Source organism: Penicillium cinerascens (genome assembly GCF_028974065.1).
Source record: "Penicillium cinerascens strain IBT 15544 chromosome Unknown contig_1_segment0_segment0, whole genome shotgun sequence".
In the NCBI taxonomy this organism is placed as follows: domain Eukaryota; kingdom Fungi; phylum Ascomycota; class Eurotiomycetes; order Eurotiales; family Aspergillaceae; genus Penicillium; species Penicillium cinerascens.
In genome coordinates, this window is record NW_026695287.1 from 3,650,060 (window position 1) to 3,672,790 (window position 22,731).

The 22,731-nt window shown below is 51.8% G+C and overlaps 12 protein-coding genes across 12 annotated transcripts; 7 read left to right on the forward strand and 5 right to left on the reverse strand.

The window, feature by feature from the left end:
- Window positions 1-232: 232 nt before the first annotated feature.
- On the reverse strand, window positions 233-1,878 carry N7498_002902 (C78 family peptidase; the record flags this gene model as incomplete). The annotated part of the gene is made up of 6 exons (XM_058449964.1): window positions 233-272; window positions 320-524; window positions 572-726; window positions 777-808; window positions 857-1,324; window positions 1,384-1,878. The coding sequence occupies 6 exons, from the start codon at window positions 1,876-1,878 to the stop codon at window positions 233-235; spliced, it is 1,395 nt and encodes a 464-aa protein (XP_058312308.1).
- A 1,005-nt stretch (window positions 1,879-2,883) lies between these two features.
- N7498_002903 (aspartate kinase) lies at window positions 2,884-4,648 on the forward strand (the record flags this gene model as incomplete). Its single annotated transcript, XM_058449965.1, has 4 exons — window positions 2,884-2,999; window positions 3,069-3,149; window positions 3,207-4,456; window positions 4,551-4,648. The coding sequence occupies 4 exons, from the start codon at window positions 2,884-2,886 to the stop codon at window positions 4,646-4,648; spliced, it is 1,545 nt and encodes a 514-aa protein (XP_058312309.1).
- A 1,612-nt stretch (window positions 4,649-6,260) lies between these two features.
- N7498_002904 (forkhead box transcription factor) lies at window positions 6,261-8,372 on the forward strand (the record flags this gene model as incomplete). Its single annotated transcript, XM_058449966.1, has 1 exon — window positions 6,261-8,372. One exon carries the CDS (start codon window positions 6,261-6,263, stop codon window positions 8,370-8,372), a length of 2,112 nt encoding a protein of 703 aa, XP_058312310.1.
- Window positions 8,373-8,994: 622 nt separating this feature from the next.
- N7498_002905 (BUD31 family protein) lies at window positions 8,995-9,732 on the reverse strand. The gene is made up of 3 exons (XM_058449967.1): window positions 9,511-9,732; window positions 9,296-9,426; window positions 8,995-9,192 (listed from the first exon to the last, which is right to left on the reverse strand). Exons 1-3 carry the CDS (start codon window positions 9,680-9,682, stop codon window positions 9,049-9,051), a joined length of 447 nt encoding a protein of 148 aa, XP_058312311.1. The 5' UTR covers window positions 9,683-9,732; the 3' UTR covers window positions 8,995-9,048.
- Window positions 9,733-9,940: 208 nt separating this feature from the next.
- Window positions 9,941-10,305, forward strand: N7498_002906 (Tim10/DDP family zinc finger protein; the record flags this gene model as incomplete). The annotated part of the gene is made up of 2 exons (XM_058449968.1): window positions 9,941-10,046; window positions 10,133-10,305. The coding sequence occupies 2 exons, from the start codon at window positions 9,941-9,943 to the stop codon at window positions 10,303-10,305; spliced, it is 279 nt and encodes a 92-aa protein (XP_058312312.1).
- A 698-nt stretch (window positions 10,306-11,003) lies between these two features.
- Window positions 11,004-11,910, reverse strand: N7498_002907 (60S ribosomal protein uL23; the record flags this gene model as incomplete). The annotated part of the gene is made up of 4 exons (XM_058449969.1): window positions 11,004-11,091; window positions 11,157-11,443; window positions 11,532-11,590; window positions 11,889-11,910. The coding sequence occupies 4 exons, from the start codon at window positions 11,908-11,910 to the stop codon at window positions 11,004-11,006; spliced, it is 456 nt and encodes a 151-aa protein (XP_058312313.1).
- A 303-nt stretch (window positions 11,911-12,213) lies between these two features.
- N7498_002908 (25S rRNA (adenine2142-N1)-methyltransferase) lies at window positions 12,214-13,065 on the forward strand (the record flags this gene model as incomplete). The annotated part of the gene is made up of 1 exon (XM_058449970.1): window positions 12,214-13,065. The coding sequence occupies one exon, from the start codon at window positions 12,214-12,216 to the stop codon at window positions 13,063-13,065; it is 852 nt and encodes a 283-aa protein (XP_058312314.1).
- A 41-nt stretch (window positions 13,066-13,106) lies between these two features.
- On the reverse strand, window positions 13,107-15,286 carry N7498_002909 (putative transporter; the record flags this gene model as incomplete). Its single annotated transcript, XM_058449971.1, has 6 exons — window positions 13,107-13,479; window positions 13,529-13,695; window positions 13,749-13,846; window positions 13,901-14,029; window positions 14,090-15,066; window positions 15,129-15,286. 6 exons carry the CDS (start codon window positions 15,284-15,286, stop codon window positions 13,107-13,109), a joined length of 1,902 nt encoding a protein of 633 aa, XP_058312315.1.
- A 743-nt stretch (window positions 15,287-16,029) lies between these two features.
- N7498_002910 (translation termination factor eRF1) lies at window positions 16,030-18,234 on the forward strand. Its single transcript, XM_058449972.1, has 6 exons — window positions 16,030-16,328; window positions 16,391-16,440; window positions 16,496-16,867; window positions 16,929-17,685; window positions 17,765-17,914; window positions 17,971-18,234. The coding sequence occupies exons 1-6, from the start codon at window positions 16,202-16,204 to the stop codon at window positions 18,018-18,020; spliced, it is 1,506 nt and encodes a 501-aa protein (XP_058312316.1). The 5' UTR covers window positions 16,030-16,201; the 3' UTR covers window positions 18,021-18,234.
- Window positions 18,235-18,475: 241 nt separating this feature from the next.
- On the reverse strand, window positions 18,476-19,489 carry N7498_002911 (prephenate dehydratase PHA2; the record flags this gene model as incomplete). The annotated part of the gene is made up of 2 exons (XM_058449973.1): window positions 18,476-19,360; window positions 19,424-19,489. 2 exons carry the CDS (start codon window positions 19,487-19,489, stop codon window positions 18,476-18,478), a joined length of 951 nt encoding a protein of 316 aa, XP_058312317.1.
- Window positions 19,490-19,673: 184 nt separating this feature from the next.
- N7498_002912 (uncharacterized protein) lies at window positions 19,674-20,823 on the forward strand (the record flags this gene model as incomplete). Its single annotated transcript, XM_058449974.1, has 2 exons — window positions 19,674-20,379; window positions 20,444-20,823. The coding sequence occupies 2 exons, from the start codon at window positions 19,674-19,676 to the stop codon at window positions 20,821-20,823; spliced, it is 1,086 nt and encodes a 361-aa protein (XP_058312318.1).
- Window positions 20,824-21,073: 250 nt separating this feature from the next.
- On the forward strand, window positions 21,074-22,402 carry N7498_002913 (uncharacterized protein; the record flags this gene model as incomplete). The annotated part of the gene is made up of 5 exons (XM_058449975.1): window positions 21,074-21,108; window positions 21,162-21,340; window positions 21,392-21,489; window positions 21,882-21,924; window positions 21,975-22,402. 5 exons carry the CDS (start codon window positions 21,074-21,076, stop codon window positions 22,400-22,402), a joined length of 783 nt encoding a protein of 260 aa, XP_058312319.1.
- Window positions 22,403-22,731: the final 329 nt, after the last annotated feature.

A 22,731-nucleotide genomic window follows, 5' to 3' on the forward strand; every position in this document is an offset into this window, starting at 1 on the left:
CTCAAAATGTCCAGGGCCCACTCACGGCGCCCGCCAAAAAAATTTAGACGCTTTTTGAAAAGGGCAAAAACATTGACCAGACTGGGGCTCGATCCCAGGACCTTATCGGTGTTAACGATACGTGATAACCAACTACACCATCCGGCCGATGATGTATTAGCGTTGAAAATATGGCTCTATCATTGATGACTCGCTATGCAATAAACAATAGATTAACAGATTTGATCCTATCCTATGTGTTGGTCGCCGGAATCGGGTCGGGTGTACATAATCTGCCGTTGTCAGTAACTTGGGAGATCCTTGAGTCACATTGACTTACTTGAGGAGCTCGAAAAGCTTGTATTTCTGCAGATAGGAGGATCCTCGTCGATACGCTTTGAGCAGACGAGCCGGATTGTCGGACCTGGCTGATGACCCAATGAGACGCTGGATGCCGGGGGAAGTCTTGAACATAGGATCAAACACCAGCAGGTTGGCACTGCCCTTGTCGCGGATTTCGAAGCCCACAATGGTCATTGAATGCCCTATTCCCAGTGTTAGATGCAATACTTTGGGGAGCTAGGTTTCTTACCCTGGTGTTGGAAGTATATTGGCGGTAGATCGGTCTTGAAAACCTTCTCCTTGTCGTCGAGCGAGCATGCCGATCGAAAGTAGGCAGCTACTTCCATGTAAAGAGAGTCGCAGGCTCGCATATCTTTCGACTCTGCTAGACTACTTGCATCGCATCTAGACGGTGTTAGCGATATGCCCAAGTCACGGTATAGACAGGGACTGACTGGATCCCAAGGCTCATGAAGAGGGCTTGAGCCTATGCAATGGTCAGCGGGTATTCAAAAGCCTTGTCTAGAGAACTCACCTCCGGTGTTCCGATGAATTTTCGAGTGCCTTTGATTCCTCCCGTCTCAGTTCTCCCGGTGCTGTTGAATCCCATGTCCCAAGCTTGTTCGATCAAGTCCTGCAGTTCAATGATAGTAGGCACTCCTCTCGGGAAATGTTCATGACCCGGTGCTCTGGCTTTGGTGATGTAGGAGATCAACATTTGAATATTGCGGTAGCCACAGAACCCACCCTCTCGGGGCATTTTGCAGACGTGGCGGACCTTCGTACTACATAGAAAAGCGCGCTGGACGGACTTGTCCTGTTCACAGAGTTTCGCGATGACGGGAATAAGTTGTTCTGTCTCATTCTCCACTCGTGTGTGTCTTGCGAGTTTCCCGTCTGATGTGATTTGGGTCTGCTTTGTGGTGCGGCCACCTTTCTCCAGCATCTTCCTAAGCCAGGAGGGCATCTTCTTCTCATGTGCATGAGGGCCTAGCTCGGAACGCTATCTACTGTATTAGCAATTTTTCCCAAGTAAACTCCAACTCGAAGATGGTCACTTACCCCGAGCCGCTTCGCGCCATCTGGTCCGATTGTGCTTGGGGGACTCCGCGCCCGCGCTGATTTGAAGCCATTTGCTCTGGAGAAGCCCCGGTTACTGCTTTGCTTGCCGCTCTTTCGACTTCCGGGGAGATTCAACGAGTCCTCCTTGTCTGAGAGATCATGGTCGCTGGACACCAGGTCACCACGAAAGGGCTCCTCGGCGGTGTCGTCGTCAAGCGCCACGCCTTCTGCGATATGCAAGTCCAGGTGATTCGATAGTTCAGCTGCCGTGACTATCTCCCCGCACCCTTGTGGACAGTCTACATACTTTTCTGGCCCATCGTCGATAGGCGGTGATGCCGATGATGAGCTGCGGGTGTTGAGAGGATATGAATCCTGGATGGCTAGTCCGGCACCCCCATCTGGATGACAGAATTCAATGTGTTCTGCAACGAAACCAGCGTCTGGGTCAGAGAATGGACAGAATGGACAGGTTGGTGTATTGTGGTCGTCCATTTGGGCTAGGCAACAATGGTCGAGAGGGCCATTCAGGGAAAAGAAGCTGCGTTGGAAACAGCAAGAGGAGCTTGGATGAGATGCAGCAAAGAGCGAGATTCGTGAGAAAGAAACAAAAAAATACGTTGCTGTTCTAGGAGCCGGATGCTTAGAGTCGGAGAAAACGATGTTCGGGGCGGTCGCGGACCCACCTACGCCTCCAAGAACCGGGACCCGTTTTATATGCACACGTACACTTGTATAGATCTACGGAATAAATTAAGACATTTATCGTTCCGTCGTGGCTTACGGGTGTTGGCAGATGCATGTTGCACGATGACATGGAATATTCGATTTGTGGAAACGATCAACTTCGGTATGGGCGAACGTGCTATACCCGTGGATACTGCAAAATATACATAGTACATTTCGGTGCATTCAGTTCGAACATCACCAATCACTTACGCATTTTGCCGATGCCCATCCAAATAGCATGCCCATTGAAATATAGTTATTGATATAAAAAAAAAAAAAAGAAATACAAAACAAGAATGCTTTGTCAAAGGACGGCCTTCCCTAGTTGTATAATTTTCCTTGGAGTGCGGCGAGATAAATATTATATACCCTACTCGTTTGCGGGCCAACTTACGAGACTAGATATTTCCGAAAGCAACCTGATCGTTCGAGAAAGATGGGACCCGACTAGCAAGGTCGCTGAGAAATACCTTGAAGAGCAGAGGTCGAGTCGAGGAGTGCCTCAGGCCATCGACGCGTGCAAATCAGGGAGGGTAAAAGTGCGTCATTTCAGCTTATCGCCGCAGGGGCGATGGCGTGATTGGCGATTGGCGCCCCTCCGACATCGCGTTCCTGGAGGGGAAGGCGGAAAAACTCAATTCGCTGGAATTGACTGACTCACCGAAAAAAATGAAGAGCATGCCGCAGGCGGCCCACTCCGCTTTCGCTTGACTTTCCCCTCCATGTTGTGAACTGTTTCAATTTCCATCCCCCCGGTTGTTATCAGTGGCCATGTCCCTTCAGGATAATCCTCAGGCCCATGGGGTCCATAGCAACTGGGTCGTTCAAAAGTTCGGCGGCACCAGCGTCGGCAAGTTTGCTCTAAACATTATAGAACAGGTTGTCCAGTACGCTCTCTTGTCCTCCACCTTTGATTCCCATCTGACACAGGGCTAACATGCAACCGTCTCACACAGACCCAGTCTCGTTAGCAATCGAGTCGCCGTTGTCTGCTCGGCCAGAAGTAGTTCTACAAAAGCCGAAGGCACCACCAACCGGTGAGTCATTAGACGGCAGTTTACTCGACTTCGACGTTCTAACGCTCCGTCACACAGGTTACTGCGGGCAGCCCGGGACGCCGAGAACTCCCAGTCACGGCAATATGAAGTATTCGTCGAGGCCGTTCGCCTGGAGCATGTCCAAGTTGCCGAGGAACAATTGAAATCGGTGGATTTGAGGGATCAAGTGGTGGCCGATATAAACGGGGAATGCGAACGGGTCCTCAAAGTCCTCGAAGCCGCGCAGACTCTCGGGGAGATCAGTGCCCGCTGCGTGGATAAGGTGATGAGCACCGGCGAGAAGCTCAGCTGTCGGCTCATGGCCGCCTTACTGCAGGACCGCGGGGTGGACTCGCAATATGTTGATCTCTCCGAGATTATCGATTTCCCCATCGGTGCGCAGGGTCTGGACCAGGACTTCTACAATAATCTGGCTGCCATCCTGGGCAAGAAAGTCAACGAATGTGGATATCGGGTACCCGTGTTGACCGGCTACTTCGGTACCATCCCCGGTGGGTTGCTCGACCAGATCGGCCGTGGCTATACGGATCTGTGCGCCGCCCTCGTAGCCGTCGGCACCCGTGCGAAGGAGCTCCAGGTCTGGAAGGAGGTGGATGGCATCTTCACCGCAGACCCTCGCAAAGTGCCCACGGCCCGCCTTCTCCACGCTATCACGCCCGCCGAAGCCGCCGAATTGACCTTTTACGGATCCGAAGTGATTCATCCTTTCACCATGGAACAGGTCATCCGCGCTAAAATCCCCATTCGCATCAAGAACGTCATGAACCCGAAAAACCGAGGCACCGTCATCTTCCCCGACTCCACTGCCGAGCTCGAACGGACCACCCCTGGCCATGATCCTCGTCTTTTCCGCACTCGCAGCCCCAGTTTCATGCAGAAACCGAAGCGGCCCACGGCCGTGACCATTAAGCATAAGATCCTGGTGATCAACGTTCACTCGAACAAGCGATCGTTGTCCCATGGTTTCTTTGCCGGCATTTTCTCGGTGTTGGACAAGTGGCGCCTGTCGATCGACTTGATCTCGACCAGCGAGGTCCACGTGTCGATGGCCCTCCACTCCGAGGTGCCCCTTCTGAATGGGAACGGAAGGGATGAGTACCAAGTCATTGACGATGATCTGAAGGGGGCCCTCAATGATCTGGGGAAGTACGGGATGGTCGATATCATCCCGGAGATGGCCATTCTCAGCTTGGTTGGCAAGCAGATGAAAAATATGATCGGTGTGGCTGGTCGTATGTTCACCACCCTCGGGGAAAACCACGTGAACATCGAGATGATTTCGCAAGGTGAGTCAATGATTGTCGATGGCAACACCCCTTTCTCCCCCTCACGTTCTGCCCTTGAAGGATGAAGCTGACCAGCACGTCTTCCCCCCTGCAGGTGCAAGTGAAATCAACATCTCCTGCGTCATCGAAGAGCGCGACGCGGATCGCGCTCTCAACATCATCCACACCAGCATGTTCACTTTTTTGGACTAGATGTCCTGTGAACAACCTTCATTGTCGTTTTAGATATCCCTTGGGCCGGTTTTTATTTTTTTTAATACTTGTGTTTTATCTAGAAAAGTTGGCGTGCATCCACCTCCCGAGGACCCTGAAAAGAAGTCGAGGGAACTGAGCATTATGCTTTTCGTTGTTTGATGCATGGGCGTGGCGTTGTCTTTTTCCCCCCCTTTTGGTACCAATATGAGGGTCCCTGTTTCAACATTCGAGGGACGTGTTTCTTTCTATGGCATATAATGTACATGAACGGGTTCCTGAGAGATTATGCAAGGGCCATCGCCCATTTGGGGCGGTCCCGATAGACTTAGACATCCTGAAAAGGTTCTATATAGTGGTGCATACAGACAATTGAAAGTCTCGTGCAGAACATGCGCCACTGGCCTCGAGCGAATGCGCGTAGAACAATGAAACTGAGAAAAGAGATGCACCAGGGACGTTAGTTGAAGATCATCGGCCAATTGGAGGCTGGGACGAGCAAGGGATGGTCCGACGCAATCGCTGTCTCAGAGTTACATCAGCATACCAGAAACAGCGAGGACGATCAGGGGGAGTCAATTGGAGAGTTAATTATAGAATGGGATGTGATTATAATCAACGACGGTGCGTGATGAGTTGGAAGGAGATTCTAGGCACGTTGTTGGGGACCGTACAAAGGGAAGTACCAAAAGAGACTTATAGATATGGGTAGGATCTATAGTATCTATAGTCTATCGGGGAGCACATGCAAGTACACCTCATTAAGTGGAGCGCATACTTCAGCCTTCCACACTAAGAGAAGATCCGCGCATCGCAAATGCCTCGAGCAAGGAGCACCAATCCCTTCGTACGTTTGGGAAACCGCCGTACTGTAATATGTAACCGTATCTTTACTCCGATTTCCACGTCAAAACGCGTGACGCGTGCGCGTCATACCATACCTGACGGGTACTGGCAATCGGCAATACCGCCCTTCACCCTCACCGTCTGCACCCATCTACCCTTCTCTTCCCCCCACCTCCATAGGACTCGACCTGCATCGTCTACTTGCTTAACTTCGGAGAAAAGAGGGGAAAAGGAAAAAGACAAAAGGGCGCGAAGTCCTGGACCTCCCCTTGTCATCGCTTCTTGTCCCTCTCACGACTTCCTTTCGACGTCTCTGCTAGACTCTAGGCAGGGCCTTTCAGCGATCGCAACTCGTATCTTGGTCTTCTGGTCAACTTGTCAACTCTCGGGCATTTTCAAAATCAGTTCACAGCCCTCTCGTGGTGAAAGTCACCCCGGCGACGTCCCTAACTGTGATCTGCCTGGGTCATATCGGACGTGTCAGCCGTTTCTTAGCGCTTTGTGGCCCAACGCTCGCCATATCACTTAGTTCAGCTGCATGACGGCCTGAGGTTGCTGATCAGACTCCTCTTCCTGGACTGCAATTGGCCCAACCGGAATTTTCTTCGTCCAGTCCAGTCTAGTCTCATCACCTTCGGCTCGGCTCTTGTGAACCTGTTGCAGCATATCGGAACAAAAAGTCGCGCCCACCTGTGTGATTCCGACGCGTCATATGGTCCCTACTGTGGACTAGTGACGTGACTGCCTCGTTCCTTCCTTCCGTACTATGGGATCGACGCGTTCAGCGCTCGGCGCGCACAATTCCCCGGCCCTGGCCCCATTTGCAAATCCGGCGATCAAACCGCAGCCCCGTCTTCAACCCTCACCGCTACCATTGCAGCCCATTGAAAACTCATTCCACCCTGCCGTGCACAGGCCATCGCCGACAAAAGGTCTCTCAGTCCAGGGCTCGCATCCAGGGCGAAAACTCGGTTTCGTCCCAATCTCCGCTCCCGCTCCTCCCATGTTTACTACCGACTCCCCTACCAAGAAACCGCCTTTCCCTATCTACACCCAGTCATCCATGCCGCAATCGGCCCTCTTCACCACCTTCTCAAGTGTTAATCCCGAGTCATCCAAAGAGAATCAGAACCCGGAGGACCCGTCCAATGGCACTTTCGCCGACTTCCCTGAACCCTCTTTTGACGCCAAGGTTCCGTTGAAGCGCACCCTCATGGAAGCAGCCCCCTTGAAAGAGCGATCTGCGAAAAAGCAAAAGCGCGAAGACGCACCCATTCACCATCTACCTGAGCCCCACGAAATGCCGTCAATCGAGGATGACGGCACCAAGCCGCCCTACAGCTACGCGACGCTGATTGGCATGTCCATCTTGCGTGCGCCCAACCGCCGTTTGACATTAGCTCAGATTTACAAATGGATCTCCGACACATTCTCCTACTACAAGAACAGCGACCCCGGCTGGCAGAACAGTATCCGACACAACTTGAGTCTCAACAAAGCATTCATCAAGCAGGAGCGTCCTAAGGATGACCCTGGCAAGGGCAACTACTGGGCTATCGAGCCTGGTATGGAGATGCAGTTCCTGAAGGATAAGCAGGTTCGACGCGCCACAATGTCCAGCCTGCCCCTTCCTGCCGTCCCGCAGCGCGACTTGGTTCCCCAGCCGCAGAGCGCAAGCACTACGACCTGGATGGTCCCGCCGCCGCCTGCGCGACAGGCACCCCCGTCTACTCTTCCCCGCAACGATGACCTGTCATCCGATGCGACACTGCCTGCGTCTGACCCTGCCCTGCAAGAAGATGCTCCCGACGAGAATGCCCATGTGCAGTCGCATCAAACAGCACCACTCCGTTCTTCACCTCCCCCTCACGCCCTCCGATCCTCCCCTCCTATTGCTCCTCCTCGATTTGCACGCCAGGGAACTCCTCCAACTCCGACCCAGGCGGGCCCCACCCCGGCTCAGCGCCCTCGGAAGCGCAAGTCTATTACCATGAACGACAGTGGTTACTTCTCGTCCTTGGAGTCATCTGCTCTAAGACCTAATAAGGCCGGGCATATCCTGACCTCTGACCTGGATATCGAACCGCCGCGCATCAAGCGTGGCCGTGCGGAGGAAGAGATCGCGCGCATGCGCAGCTCATCCCACGATATTAGCCCGGGACAACCTGGTCACAGGAAAGAAGCTGGCACCATGGTGGGCTCTTCTCCTCTGCGGGGAGAGTTCGTCAGTATGTTGCCGCCTCCGTTGACACCTGTGATCAAGTTCAAGAAGCCGGCCAAGCCCCCGCCCTCTGTGTCCCCCAATACCAACCTGCGCAACCATCGCCGAAAGATCCAGCAGATGGTCAACTCTCCCATCAAGCATCTGGGTCTCGCGGACGATGATCTCCCCTGGAGTCCCGCCTTTAACCTTCAGGATTCGACCTACACACCCCAGGATCATTTCCACACCACCTTCGACGTATTTGCCGACTCGCATGATGATCATATTTCATCTGCCGCATATGGTTCGCCCGAAAAGCGCTCTGTCAAGTGTCCCCGGACGGATAGTGGGAACACTGCTCTCGCCGACATCACTTCGGTCAATGTGAACACACGAATGGGTATGCCCTCTTTGAGTCGCTCGAAGTCCGCGGTGTTTCCCGAATCACCTTCCAAACTTCCTGGTGTTGGTCGCCTGGGCGATACCAGTCAGGATGACTTCTTCTCGTTCCATCTATTTGATGAGAGTAATGATAGCCCGGGTGAAGTGGATGGGGTTGATCTCTTGCAGGGCTTCCAGAAGATTGGAGGTGCCTCCAAAGACGATACCCTGAAGACCAAGCCGCTTCACTCACGGCCGCATCTGACCGGCCGCAGCAACACCACTCTATTTTAAAATTATCGCGTCTCGTTCCTGGTTCTGTTTTATTTTATTAATGGATCAGCTTGAAGCTTGAACCCATCTCGATCGCCTGCACTGTTTGGTCTGGTTCTGTTTGGGTTATTGTTCCCGGCGTTATTTTCGACATTAGCCCGACTGGCTTTTTTCACTCTCCCTATACATTGGTCACGTTTGTCACCCTACAGTCTCCTGTTTTTGCGTTTCTGGGTCGCGGAGTTGGGTTCTCGGATGTTACCAGGTTGGGATTGGGCAGTGCTTTCTTTCCGGGAGTTTTTTGGGCTTGCGCCGAGGGGCTGATTCTGACCTTTACTCTCACTTTGCCCGGAATGGCCTGGTTACGACCTTAATGACGATGCTAAGATGTACATGAGCAAGCAATGGTTTCATGATTTGGGATATCGGGGTTGGGATTTTTATCTTTCATGGGTTTCACCGTTTTAGCTAGGGCAGGACACATTCGGAGGCACATCCATCCGGAGGCGCTATTGGTTAGGTAGCAATTTGAACGTTTATTACTTGTCTAGCCATTGTTCTCAAAGGGTATCCAGATATGATTGACCGAGCAGAATCCAACTAACATCAAAGAACATACATGCATGACCTGAACGCCCGACCAGCCCTTGCCCGTCATTTGCCCCGTGTGAACCACTCATATCCTCGAGTCGCTCTTTTAGTCGCTGCTGGAACAGCCCCGACAGCCACAGCTGACACACTGAATGGTCTGGTTTTCCTTCAGCTGGGCCTTGGGCACGCGGCAGATGCAGGTGGAATTGAAATTGGTCTCTTTTGTTTGGACGCAGCGAAGACAGCACAACTGTAGACGACAATGAGTCAGCAAGATGCCACCAGGGATAAGTCGACTAAGACACAAGAAAAGTCATGGTGTTAAAGAGAGAGATAGAGGGAATGTAGCATACCTTTTCGTAGCCCTGTTTCTTCCACTTGGCGATTAAGTTGGCATCGGCATAGTTATTCTTCAGGAGCCAGTCATACAGCTGCTTAGAGATAGCTTCCTTTTCATAGTAGAGGTCATAAATGTATCGTGAACCTAGAAATAGAGCATCAGTATTGTGAAAGAGCAACCCGCGGAGAGACGGGTGGGGGGTGAGGGGACGGAAAGGACCAAACATACGTTGGTGGCTAATCTGGAAGATGGGCCAAAGCACTTCGTATTTCTTCTTGCCATCATGCGAAGCGTTCTCTGCATCTTTCATCTTATTGCTGAACTCGAGGAGGGTGTCTTCAATATCGTCGAAGCCGGCCGGCGGCGGTTTGCGATTGCGGGATGTGCGAATGGGGGGCATGTTGAGCCGGTGCGATGTGAATGAAAAAAGGCGGCCAGAAGAAAGCGACGATGCAACGCTGGTAGGAATGAGTGTTTTACGGACTTTGTGAGGTTGAAGGTGTGCTGGAGAGAAACCCTGCGAGCGACAAATGCGATGATCGCCGCGTCATTTTTGTGCCGAGTTCCACCGCCTTCGATTTTGCGTTGAACTGCACTGCGTAGCTTCGCCCTGCTCGACTCTCCCTTATACTTCCCATCATTGAACTTCTCCGCAACCATGGATCCTCAAACTCAGGTCGATATCTCCAGCCTTAGCGACGCCGACAAGAAGGAGCTCAACACCGTCCTTACCAACGAGGCGCAGAAGTCCAGCATCCAGCAGGGTAAGTGTCCAGTCCATACAGACGCACAGAGAGACAATGCTTCTATGATCTTAATAACTTTGATGTATACTGATTGTATCGATTAGCTGTCCACCAACTGAACGACGTCTGCTTCACCAAGTGCATCCGCGGCAAGCCCATCACCTCCGGCACTCTCGACCGGACCGAGGAGGCATGCGCTCAGAACTGCGTTGAGCGGTGGTTCGACACCCAGATGTCCATCCTGAAGCACCTGGATGTTCTGCGCGGCGGCCATTAAATTCGTTTTTTTCGATTTACGATCTACGATGGCGATGGCTGAGACTATGGCCGAGACCATAGTTTGGCCCGGAGTTGTTGATAATCGCCCTCAATTTTGATATGTTATGACAGAGACATGGCTGGAATGACACAGAACTGTGTTTATATCTGGTTGCTGCATATTACTCCGGGTTGGATTGATGTGGACTGCTTGAGTCCTTTGTACACTAGAGCCAAAAACCAATGATCTCCCTGTATATCTCTTTGCCTCGTAATTATTTGCCTTGTACTTAGGAAGACTGGATGGTCAACATACAGTGGTTCCTTTAGACATGCAAAACCAAGTGTTATACAGACCAATGGATTAATGTGGAATGAGAAATGCTGTAGACCAATGCCGCCTATACTTAAATAAAGTACTAAGCTCCATCAAAATCCCCACAAGGTGCTGGGCATCGCAATGCTAGTACTAATCTTTACTACTGGTAGACAGTTGTGAGACAATGCCCGAGGCGGGGCCCATACGACCCAAGTACTACGGTGATTGACCCTAGGCCAGAGTTGATGCACAAGTTTAGATCGTGTCAAGAAATGTTTCTTTTTTGTAATCATTCAGCCCTCGTTGCTGCACACGCAGCCAAGGACTGGCTGGTATTGAGAATCACCACGGTGGAAAACAGAGTTCGCCTAAAACCAAAGAAATCCATTTCTGCCCTTTTAAACGATAGCCAGCTTGGTGGCGGCGATGTCAAGAGCATCGACGTCAGGGGTGAGGCGGGCGAAGGCCTTCTTGGAGCCGTCGGGGCTATAGGTGAGTTAGTGAGCTGCACTACTGGGACATTTCATATTGGGAGATCGAATAGTGCATACCGGACCAGAGTGTTGACCTTGACGGTGTCAACGTCGTACAGCTTCTTGAGAGCACCCTTGATCTGGCGCTTGTTGGCCTTAACATCAACGATGAAGACCAGGGTGTTGTTCTCCTCGATCTTCTTCATGGCGCTCTCAGTGTTGAGAGGGTAGAGGATGATCTTCTGGGCATCGAGCTGGGGCTGACGGGGGATGGAGACACGGGGGTACTTGGGCGACCGAGACAGCTGGAGAGTCTTGGGGCGGTGGAAGGTGGTCGAGGTGCGGACCTTGCGGGACTTGTGAAGCTATTTCCCAATATGTCAGTACTTTGTGCGAAGGCGAATTCGACATGACCGGCAATGCAATCGATCATGGAATAGCGGTAGAACGTACGGAAGAGCCCTTAACAACCGCCTTGGCGGCAGCGTTAGCCCGGGCGGCGGGGCGGGTGCCTGTAGAAGAAAATACTGATCAGTTGCGCGGATCTTGAAAAAATGCCTTGCAGGTTCGAGGAATTGCAAGTTGGTGCGGACGAATGTGAAATCCGGAGGAAAGGAAAAGACTGCAGTCTCGTCGAGTATATGTCGCTTGTGTGTGCCTCTGCCAGCTATTCCCATCATTCCCATCTCTTTTGCGCAGTGTCTTCAAAACGAATTTTGAAATGCGAAATTCCATCCTCCGGATCACATTCTCGCACAATTCGTAATTGGCAGGAAAGGTAATAGCAAGGTCGCAACGATCGGAACGTACCTTGCTTGGTAGTAGGGGCCATGGCTGTCGTCCGCTGTCGTGATGATTGTCGCAGTGTCGTGAGTCGAACAATTCAGAGTGGCTTCGCTAAGCGAAAACCCTAGCGCTGTGTGGGTCAGGTGATCCAGATGAGATGAGTAAGCCAGGTCACGGGGATGTGGGGCCGCTTTTTTTTGATGCCGTGTTTGGAGTACATCGGATTTTTTGCCTTGAGAATTTACAATTGAAGTTTATTTTTCTTCCGCCCATCGCTTCGGGTCAAGTATCTATGGCATGAACTTTTCTTTGTTTTTCTGTTTGGTTAAATTACTACATTACCTTTCACATGGCTCCCAAGCACCGGTCTAAACGGCCGGGTCTACTGTCCACTGGTCGACCGCCGACGGTCAAATCCAAGCAGGCGGCTCTGTCCTCCAAGGCGACTCGCACTCTCATTCGCTCACATCATCAGTTGCTCAAGGCACGAGCACAGGCTTTAAAGGCCGGAGACGACGCCCGAGTCAGCAGTATCGATGCCCAGATCCATGCAAACGGCGGACTGGAAAGCTATCAGATTGCCAGCAAACTCGGTCAATCCTCGGATCGTGGTGGTGACTCCAGTAAGACCTTGGTTGACTGGATCAAGCCGCAGCTGGATCAATGGGAACCCTCTTTTGCCAAACTGCGTGTCCTTGAAGTTGGCGCGTTGAGTACGAAGAATGCCTGCTCGAGGACCCCGGCCTTGGATGTGACGCGGATCGATCTTAATTCGCAAGAGCCCGGCATTCTCAAGCAGGACTTCATGGAACGGCCTCTACCATCTACGGATGAAGAGCGCTTTAATGTGATCAGTCTGTCTTTGGTTCTCAACTATGTACCAGACGCCACTGGCCGCGGCGAAATGTTCAAGCGCTGCGTCAAATTCTTGACACCTCTATGTTCCATATCTTTCAAGCCCACCCTCTTCTTTGTCCTACCGGTGGCTTGCATCGACAACTCGCGCTATCTCACGGAAGAGAGGCTACTTGACATTTTCGCGAGCCTCGGATTTCACTTAGTGGAAAGCAAACGGACCAACAAGCTGATTTATCAATTATGGCATTATACTGGGAACCCCTCGCCCCGGACGTTCAAAAAGGAGATGCTCAACCCTGGCCACACGAGGAATAATTTTGCGGTCATCCTCAACAAGGGCTGAATCCATGTTAATGAACGTGTCTTGGTCAATGTTGCACAAGACTAAGTTGTTCCCGAGATCATGTCACTAGGCAGGAATGCCCACACAGTCCCGATTGCCGCCAGTATCGAAGACAAGACCAGCAAAAGCCAGTCAACGATACGCTCCTTTCTACTGATCTCCTTCCCGAAGATTTTCAGATAGAAGGCAAGTGGGAGTATGATGCAGATTGTGAAGCACAAGAATGAGCCCAAGAAAGCCATGATCCTGTCGAAAGACGGGAAGACAATGGCCAGTACGACAATGAGAGTCACGGTGAAGATGCGGACCACTACTCGCACCACTTTTTGAATCTTCTCATCATATGCCCCAGAGGATCCACGACCTTTCCCTACTCCACAGATGACCTCAAATGTGGATACTATGGGCCGGGCGCTATATCAACGTCAGCAAATATTCTTGACGAAGGGTCGACTCCACTCACTTCAGCGGTACTTTTGTCAGCGGGATGATTGAGATGAAGATGATAATGCAGACGGAAAGTGCTTGCGGATACTCGTCGATGGTGAGGATGTTGGCCGTGATTTCGTCACGGACCATGTCTCCGAACATGACCCAGCCAAGAATCGCCATGGAACAGTCAAGAGAAAACTGTTGTGTTGGTCAGTCTTGGGTGTGCTTTTGTGGATATGGATTTCCCTTACTGTAAATAAATAGGTGGACCAGAGACTTTTCTCATATTTTTGAGGATGCCTCATGTCTTTATAAACGTTGGGGAACACAGAATGCCCGCCCCAGGGTGCTATAAACTGGGGATCAGCTTCTCGGTCTTTGGCCATGAATAGGAATTTCTTACACATGATGAGACCGAAACTTAGAGGAAGAGTAGCCCAGTTCTCGGGAAAGAGGAACGTGGTGGCCGGCTGCCGAAGGGAGCCAGGTGCATCTGGCTTGATCAACCCATCGACGCAAATCAGGATGACAACTTTGATAAGTTAGTAATGTTCGTAGGAAAAGATAGGGGAAGGACCTGGAAAGCACTCACTTGAAGTGCAGGAGACGATGCCAAGGATGCTAGTGACGCTGAGAAAACGTAAAGGCAAGAAATTCAGGGGCATCAGGACCATTCCACAGACTATTTTCCAGTGTAGAATACTGAGACCTGGAATCAAAGCGTATAGACTATCTGCAAAAAGCACCACGAGAGCTACGCAAGCCCCCAGCAGCTCCATACAAAAGAGGAAACTGGTGATAAGGCGAGCATATTTCCCAAATGCTAGATAGCTGATGTCGCTATACGAAACGAGAGAGCGGTCCACGTCCAGGCATTTGGCCAGAATCTTGGCCGTATAAGCCGTGGCCACTGCAGAAAACACCAGAAACGATAACCCGAGCACCCACCCGGCATGCTTCATTGCCAACGGAAGACTCAGTAATCCGATGCCTATCAGTACATTGACCGAGTTGAAGACCGTCTGCGGCAGGGTAGATTGCCCGACAATGATATCCTCCTGTGTGCCGTCTTCATGCTGAACATGCTTGAGGAGGAGGGGTTCTCGATCGGGATCTCCAAGCCCATCAGCTCCAATTTGCTGCTCTCTATGGAGCTGAATCGCATGTTGTCGAGCTGATTCACTCACGCGCGAGGAGATCGTACCGTACGAAGCGACATGGGCTCTGTCCGGAGACGAAGCTAGTAGCCCGGTTCTCGGTATTCCCTTCTTGGACCTTTGTGACCCATGCAAGATTGCATCGTCCACCGCGCCTTCCTCCTCACCATAGTCATCAGTGTCAGACAGGTACAGAGATGGATCAAGATCTGAGTCGCCCGAGCGGCGACGATACTGGGATCCCCCGACCTCGTCGTCGTCAATAGCAAGTTCATCGTCGGTGTCTGCCTCTACAAACGAGGAGCGTCGCGGGATCACTTCGGGGAAGGCAGCAGCTCTTTGCCATGAGCGGGCGAAGTTATCGATACTGTTGGGGCCTCCTACCTGTCGAAGGCGGCCGAAGGAGGATGACCTATAAAGCGAGGTTAAGCTTTTGCTTTTCAGCGTCCGATGCGGGCCTGGCAGAGACGATACCTTCTTCGGCCCCAATTGTCCGCCTCGGTGATCGGATTCTCTCGACTAGAGCGCCCATAGTCCCATGAGCTCGGCTCGCCTGTTGGGATCCTCAAGGCCGAGGGTCGAAGCGTGTCGCTCTCATGATGTTCGTCCGTGACCCTGTTTTTGGACGACATCCCGGAGTGGCTGATCAGCAAATCCCGCACGCGTCGGTTCGTGGTCGTGTATTGACCCTGGTATAGGGCAGGATAAGTGTAGAGACCAGAGGGCAGGACACGCAAGCAGAGTCCTTTTTATTGCCCGGGGACAGCTCTAAGAGATAAGGAGGCAATGAATCGCCGAAGCTCCTTAGCTTGGGATGTGGGGTGATAGCGTGCAGCAGATAAGACATAGGACAGGATTCACACTTTTCATGTGTCATAGCGCCCGACTTTCGTTTCCGTTGAGACGGTCGGATGAAAATCGCTGTTGTATGTACAGTAGGAATTTGGTTCATGGAGTCTGGAAATGGTTTTCATGTCTTGAGTACAGATTCATTTGGAGTCACAACTGTTGGATCTTGAAATAGCCAGCTAGGGATTGTATAGAGACATCCCCGACATGAAACAAATGGGGGAAAAGGCACAGAAACACGCCCATGGGTCATTTCGGTGTTACTCCCCAATCCTACGATGCAACTCGATCGGAGCTGCATTCTGCAGCGGAGAGAAAAAAGAGATGGAGGCTGTTGTAAGTAGATAGTACTTGTAAATACACACAATTTGAGTTAAAACCAAAGTACCGGGTACAACCCACCGCGTGCCCTGGCTTACCTCAGCCCACGGAGCCCCTCGACCCCACGGTGCCTGAGGATTTTTGCTGCCGTACTTTACGTCAATCAGTAAGGTGTGCACCCGTTTCCCGTTGTCGTTCCTGTTGTGCGCTTCAAATGACCCGATTGAAGTCTCCGAACCGAACTGACCTCGCATAGGTGTTAGGAACGAACCTCGTTTTCGTTACGTCGGGTCTCCCATTTTGACTCCGGTTAGGCGTTGACAGGCAAAGGCCTCTACTCTCCCCCTTCGCTGCAGTCCACCTTCGCCTCGCCCAACATGAGTTCCAAAGAGCAGCAACCCGGTGAAGCCGAGAAAAACATCGAGATCTGGAAGGTCAAGAAGCTGATCAAGCGTCTTGAATCGGCCCGCGGAAATGGAACTTCCATGATTTCGCTCATCATCCGTACGTTTTTCGCTCGCTCTCCTTTCGCTCGCAGAATGCATGGCACTAACTCTCAATTATAGCGCCGAAGGATCAGATTTCTCGCGCGGCCAAGATGTTGGCTGAAGAATACGTACGTCTCCCCTCTCGCGTCCGAATCTCAATCGCCGTCTAACCACGAACTCCAGGGTACCGCCTCCAACATCAAGTCTCGAGTGAACCGACTCTCCGTTCTGTCGGCCATTACCTCCACCCAGCAGCGTCTCAAGCTGTACAACAAGGTTCCCCCGAATGGACTGGTTGTTTACTGTGGTGAAATTATCACCTCGGAAGGAAAGGAGCGGAAGATTAACATCGACTTCGAGCCCTTCAAGCCCATCAACACCTCCCTCTACCTTTGTGACAACAAGTTCCACACCGAGTCTCTGAGTGAGCTGCTGGAGTCGGACCAGAAGTTCGGTTTCATTATCATGGACGGTAACGGTGCGCTTTTCGGTACCCTGAGTGGCAATACTCGTGAAATCCTTCAGCGTCTTTCCGTCGACTTGCCCAAGAAGCACGTGAGTTTTTACATCCTTCGAATTTTCAATATATCCAGTCATTCTTATACAATATCTCCAGGGTCGTGGTGGTCAATCCGCGCTGCGTTTCGCCCGTCTGCGTGAGGAAAAGCGTCACAACTATGTGCGCAAGATTGCCGAATTGGCTGTTCAGAACTATATTACCAACGACAAGGTCAACGTTGCCGGTCTGGTGCTGGCTGGTTCTGCCGATTTTAAGAACGACCTCGCCCAGTCCGACCTGTTCGACCAGCGTCTTCAGGCCAAGATCATCAAGGTTGTCGACGTGTCGTACGGTGGTGAGAACGGTTTTAACCAAGCCATCGAACTGGCTGCCGAGACACTCAGCAGCGTCAAGTTCATCCAGGAGAAGAAGCTTATCGGCCAGTACTTCCAAGAGATTAGCCAGGACACCGGCAGAGTCTGCTACGGTGTTGAGGATACTCTCAAGGCTCTGGAGCTTGGTGCTGCCGAGATCTTGATCGTGTACGAGAACCTGGATGTTACCCGCTGGGTTCTGAAGAGCGCGGCTGGTGATGAGGTGATCATTCACACCACCAAGCTCCAGGAGAGCAACCGTGAGCTTTTCATGGACAAGGATACTGGTACCGAAATGGAGGTTGTCGACTCGGGCTCCTTCCTGGAGTGGCTCGCCGAGGCCTACAAGGACTTTGGTGCCACCCTCGAGTTTGTGTCGGACCGGTCCGGCGAAGGAAACCAATTCGTCAAGGGCTTCGGTGGTATTGGAGCCATTCTCCGATACAAGGTGAACTTTGAACAGCTTGCCGATCATAGCGACGACGACGAGTTCTACGATGGTGAGACCTATGCACCCCCACAGGCACCTGGAACTGAACGCTGACTTTACTGCAGATTGACGGTTGAGCGCCCTCGCAGAGAGCGAGGATGAACGGCCAGAAGCTCCCTCGGCGAGTGTTCTGACGGCTCGCCCCGTGGGTCATGAAGGCGGCTTCGAGACTGGAACCCTGGTATCCGTAGAGGATTCCGCTAAAAGGCCTATTCCAAGCCCCGTGAAGCTGCTCAGAGGTGAGTTTCGAGCTCTTTCATCTTTGGGTCCGCCTCCTAACACATTTGTCTTATAGGGTCATCCAAGCTCCGTGATATGCGCACTGAGGTCTCCTCAGTGTCTTAGACGAACATGAGGTGTAAATTGCAATTTGAAAGGTTGGATGCGATTCTCTGCAACATTTGGTCACCCATTGCTGCTTGCCGATACTTTGGCTAAGGTGGCATGGGGCAATTCGACTTGCGCGACCACCTTGTCGCCGTTACCCTGGATGACCATTCTTGATTCTTCGCTCTTTTATGTTTTATCGTTACTCGTTATGTTCTGAAAAATACACCCATATGGTTTGCTTAGCTTACCATTTCTCCCCAATTTATGTGTTCGATCCGGTATGATATACGCAGGGCAAGGCAGGAACTTACTTGCTCACGCTTTGCTCAATCTTGAACATTGAAATGTAGCACTTGAGTATGCCATCTTGTAGTGGCCCCGGAATGTATTTCTTGTTAAACAAGATATTAATAGAATATATAGAAAGCACGACGGGCGTTTTATCGTCATCACATCATGGCAAAATCAACTCAGCCAAGCTGATCATTCCAGGTTCCCAAATCCCTGCAGAACTCGGTGACATGCCGAAGATCATCCAAGGCTTTATGGACAGCCTCTTTGTTCTCGTCAGAGGGAGTCCGTCCACACTCCACAAAGAAGATGTATTGCCAAGCCCGTTTCAAGCTGGGTCTCGTGTTGATACTGGTGAGGTTCAGACCGTGGGCCTTGAAGATCAGCAGTGCGTTCGCCAATGCACCAGGAAGGGAATGGTCAATCGCAAACGAGATCAACGTCTTGCGGGTGGTGGGAGCGGCAGGTCGATCCTGCCCGAGCACATTTGGCTGTTCCAGTTCCAGCTGCGCCGTGCGTTCAGCGCGCATGTTCCTCAAAATCAGGAAGCGGGTGGTGTTATCCGCTCGATCCTCAATATTCTCCTTCAAGACATCCACGCCGTGGTATTCCGCTGCAAATCGGCTGGCGATGGCTGCACCACGCTCCTCCGTCTCTTTCGAGACGATCTCGGCACCTTTTGATGTGGACGAGACATCTTGTCTCTCCACACCCTTGAAATATTGAGAGAGCAACTGCTCACATTGGCCCCATGCTTGTGGGTGAGTATATAATTTAGTGATCGAGCCGTCGTAGCCCTCCCAGCCGGAGGGATATGTGCCCTTGCGGACTAGTAGGCAGTGATGTACCGTCAAGTAGTACTCTCCACACACTTTTACGTCTTTATATAAGTCATTGCGATCCGCGAGAAGGTCGAGAGTCTGGACGACAGACCCGTTGGTGGAATTCTCGAAAGGGATGACGGCGTAGTCGGCTTCTTGCTGTTGAAGGGCAGAAAAGGCATCGGCGAAGGAGACATGAGGAAGCAAGTCGGCAGAAGTACGACCGAAGGACTCGGCGGCGGCCTACGACAGCAGTCAGAACAGGGATCCTTGTTAAGCTGTGGGGTTGCAGCATTCCATTCATACCTGATGCGAGAAGGATGCGCGGGGGCCCAGGAAGGCCACTCTCAGGTGACCCAATGGCATGTTCATAGTTGTGGAATTGTGCCCGCTTCGAGTCACCGTTCAAAGTTCTCAAATACAATTGACCATCTTCGAGCCCCGACGCCATTGAGATCGTCCCCGAGCGGTGTGCGTATTTACCCAAACAAACAAGGCAAACTTCGTCCTCGATTCGTCCATCGTTTGGCGTCACATCATCTCATCTTGCTCCGAGATGGTTCGAGGGAGATTTTCGTCCGTAACGACGAAGCTTGCCCGGCCTTTGCTGTCGCTGGATCGAGCGCAATGCCGGGCTCACTCCTCGCTCGCTGAGCGCCTGCAGCAGGAGCTTACCACGCGCAAGCTCCCATTGATGTACGACTACTTACATCCTCAGCCCTCGCATTTGTTGAATTTAACGCTATACGACATTTTACCGCAATCCTCGAATACAGGCGAGGCACAGACGAGTCTACCTTCAATCACGAACCCGTCACCGTTACCTATCGGCCACCACTTGATCTACTTCCCTCCGCAGGTTACTTTGTCGCAATTACTACCGGACGGCACAGACGTCCTTCATACACCAGGAGATCCTTTCAATCGAAGACTCTGGGCAGGAGGGAAGCTCCGATTTCCCGCGGGAGCCCCTCTTCTCGATGGAAGTCGAGCCGTCTGCATCGAGTCCATGCGCAATGTGACTGTTAAGGGACGGGAAGGGGAGGAGAAAGTCATAGTCACTATCGAGCGACGCATCGGCACGGTACCGGAGGGGGAGTCAGAAGCCCAAACCTGGAGTCGGCTATGGACAGAAAATGAAGCCGACGCGGGGGAGTCATCTGTCATCGAGAATCGCGATCTCATATTTATGCGGTGCAAGACCTCGGAGCAGATCCAATCGGATAGAGAGCAGTTTGGCAAACCAAACCGAATTGTCAAAGGTGCGTCGTCATTCAATTCTCGCCATTGGAAGATAGTACTGACCCATACCTTGCGATGTGACAGCTCCCTCCGAGGCAACCTTCCGTCACTCTATCCTACCGACCAAATCATTGTTGTTCCGCTTCTCAGCACTGACGTTTAATGCTCACTCGATTCATCTGGATAAGAATTACACACAGAATCAGGAAGGGTATAAAAACCTGCTCGTGCATGGTCCGTTGACGTTGACATTGCTTCTGAGCGTGCTACAGCACAACCTAAGCAGACTGAGTCTTCGCCTGGATGGGTTTGATTACAGGAATCTAGCGCCTCTGTTTGTCGAGGAGGAATTGACGGTGTGCGGTAGGCCCAAGAACGATGGCAGCATATGGGATGTGTGGATTGAGGGACCCGATGGCGGTCTGGCTGTTCGTGGAACCGCGAGGACCTGTAGTCTGAGCTAGTGAATAGCAATGCCGAAATAAACGAACATAACAATGGGTATAAAGTCAGGACAACACTGTAAACTTGCGAAAGCAGAGCCGCGCCAAGAGCCGCCGGATTCCGGAGAAACCCATCGCCGTAGGGTTGCACACGTTTTATTTCTTCCCGCTTCCTTTCCTCTCTTTCTTTTCTTTCCCTTCTCCAACCCCTGTAATTTCCCCGAGCTGGCCTTTCTGACTTTCTAGCACTTTCTTATCTCCCTCATCTGAGATGGATGTGTTCTGGGAGGCACCTCCGGTGTCCCGGTGCGTGTCCTTGTCTCGTGCTCGGTGCAATGTTGACTGACGTGTCTTCTCAGAACCATCACTGCATTGGCTCTGGTCGAGTCGCTCCTCTACTACAGCGAAACCCTCAGTTTCTATAATGTTGTGTTTCTGAGGGGCAAGCTGTTCAAGGCGCTCCCGGAGGTCTGGCGACTGGTGACTCCCTTTCTACTAACCGGCTGGAGCTTCGACTTTCTTTTTGATCTCTACTTCAGTACGGTACCTCGGTGCAGTGTCTGACCCAAGGTGCTAATGATGCCGACAGTGTACCACTACGGCAGTTCCCTGGAAATTGGATCACCTCGCTTTAGCCAGCCTGGAGACTTTTTCGTCTACCTGATCTTTGTAGCTTGCACCATTTTGGTAAGTGGCTCGTTGTACCCGGAGCTCCCGGCAGAGCCTTGTTCTCGTTTGTTTTTTTTTCTCGTTTCTGTTTTCTATCACCTCGCATATCTGCCCGCCCAGCCATACACTAGCTGAAGCGGTTCCTGGAAGCGAGGAAGATTACCCCTGCATCCCGTGCAGCACCGTTTTCGCAAAATCTTTTGGTGCTGCATGCGTTGTGGGCGTGGTGGGACTACCTTTGAGATAGCCGTCGCGATTCTATAAGTTCGCGCCGGTGGTTATGGTGCCCTACATTCTACATAAACATCATCTATCTATTCCCAATGCCATTCAATTTTCCACTTTCACACTTCCAATTTGTCTGCCGTGGTAGCTCCGTCTGTCCTGCCCCGATGCTAACTCCTCCCAAGGTCTCTGCAGGTCTCTGGCTCCAAAGTTTCATTTTCACTCAAGGTGAGCTCCTGTATCGCGAGCCTTCATGCGCGTGCACTAAACTTTGACAGCATTGATCTTGGCATTCGCCCACACCTACGCCCAAGACAATCGGGGTAAAAAGGTCAAGTTCTTCGTCCTTCAGATCCCCGTGCTGTGGCTTCCCTGGGCCATTCTCACGATGACTCTGGTCAGGTCTGGCTGGGGTCCGGTCAAGACCCAGTTTACGGGGATTATCGCTTCCCATCTATACGACTTCCTCACCCGCATCTACCCAACCTTTGGCGGTGGAAAAAACTACATCTTCACTCCGGCTTGGGTGCGGCGTTATATCTTCAGACACACCCCGGACGCCGCACGCCGCGCTTACGGTAGAGCTTATCGCCCATCACGACCAGCTGATCCCCAGCCCGAGCCGGACTCGGGGACTCGTGGCTGGACATCGTCTCAGGATCTGGGCTCCTGGGGTACTCGTGGTTCCGGGCGACGACTCGGTTAGTGATTGAGATATGTGACATGATATGGACTCGGATCAGGTTCAGCAGGAGAGATGCATTCTTTCTAGCGTCCATGATTTTTCCTGCCTTCATAGTGCTTCTAGTTCCTAGAAGTGAGCATCTCCAGCCACTGTGTAAATTATGATAATCCACGCACCATGGGTGATTGGAGCATAACAGATATCTTGCATACCCAGCAATGAGCTTTTGAACATTCAAATCCTCAAACAATCACAACGATAAAAAGTAACCAACATCATGGACTTGAAAAGTAAAAAAATAGTCGCTGCCACGGGTCACGTGAGTCAATACGGGCGCTAAACCACATTCG

Excerpts from the sequence above, each read along its gene's own strand:
- N7498_002910 (XM_058449972.1), top strand. The coding sequence starts at position 16,202 with ATGAGTTCCAAAGAGCAGCAACCCGGTGAAGCCGAGAAAAACATCGAG. Across the intron at positions 16,868-16,928 it reads TCGACTTGCCCAAGAAGCAC|GGTCGTGGTGGTCAATCCGC; the intron begins GTGAGTTTTTAC and ends CAATATCTCCAG. Across the intron at positions 17,915-17,970 it reads CCCCGTGAAGCTGCTCAGAG|GGTCATCCAAGCTCCGTGAT; the intron begins GTGAGTTTCGAG and ends TTTGTCTTATAG.
- N7498_002905 (XM_058449967.1), bottom strand. The coding sequence starts at position 9,682 with ATGCCCCCCATTCGCACATCCCGCAATCGCAAACCGCCGCCGGCCGGC. Across the intron at positions 9,427-9,510 it reads CTTCCAGATTAGCCACCAAC|GTTCACGATACATTTATGAC; the intron begins GTATGTTTGGTC and ends CTCTATTTCTAG. Across the intron at positions 9,193-9,295 it reads AGAAACAGGGCTACGAAAAG|TTGTGCTGTCTTCGCTGCGT; the intron begins GTATGCTACATT and ends TGTCGTCTACAG.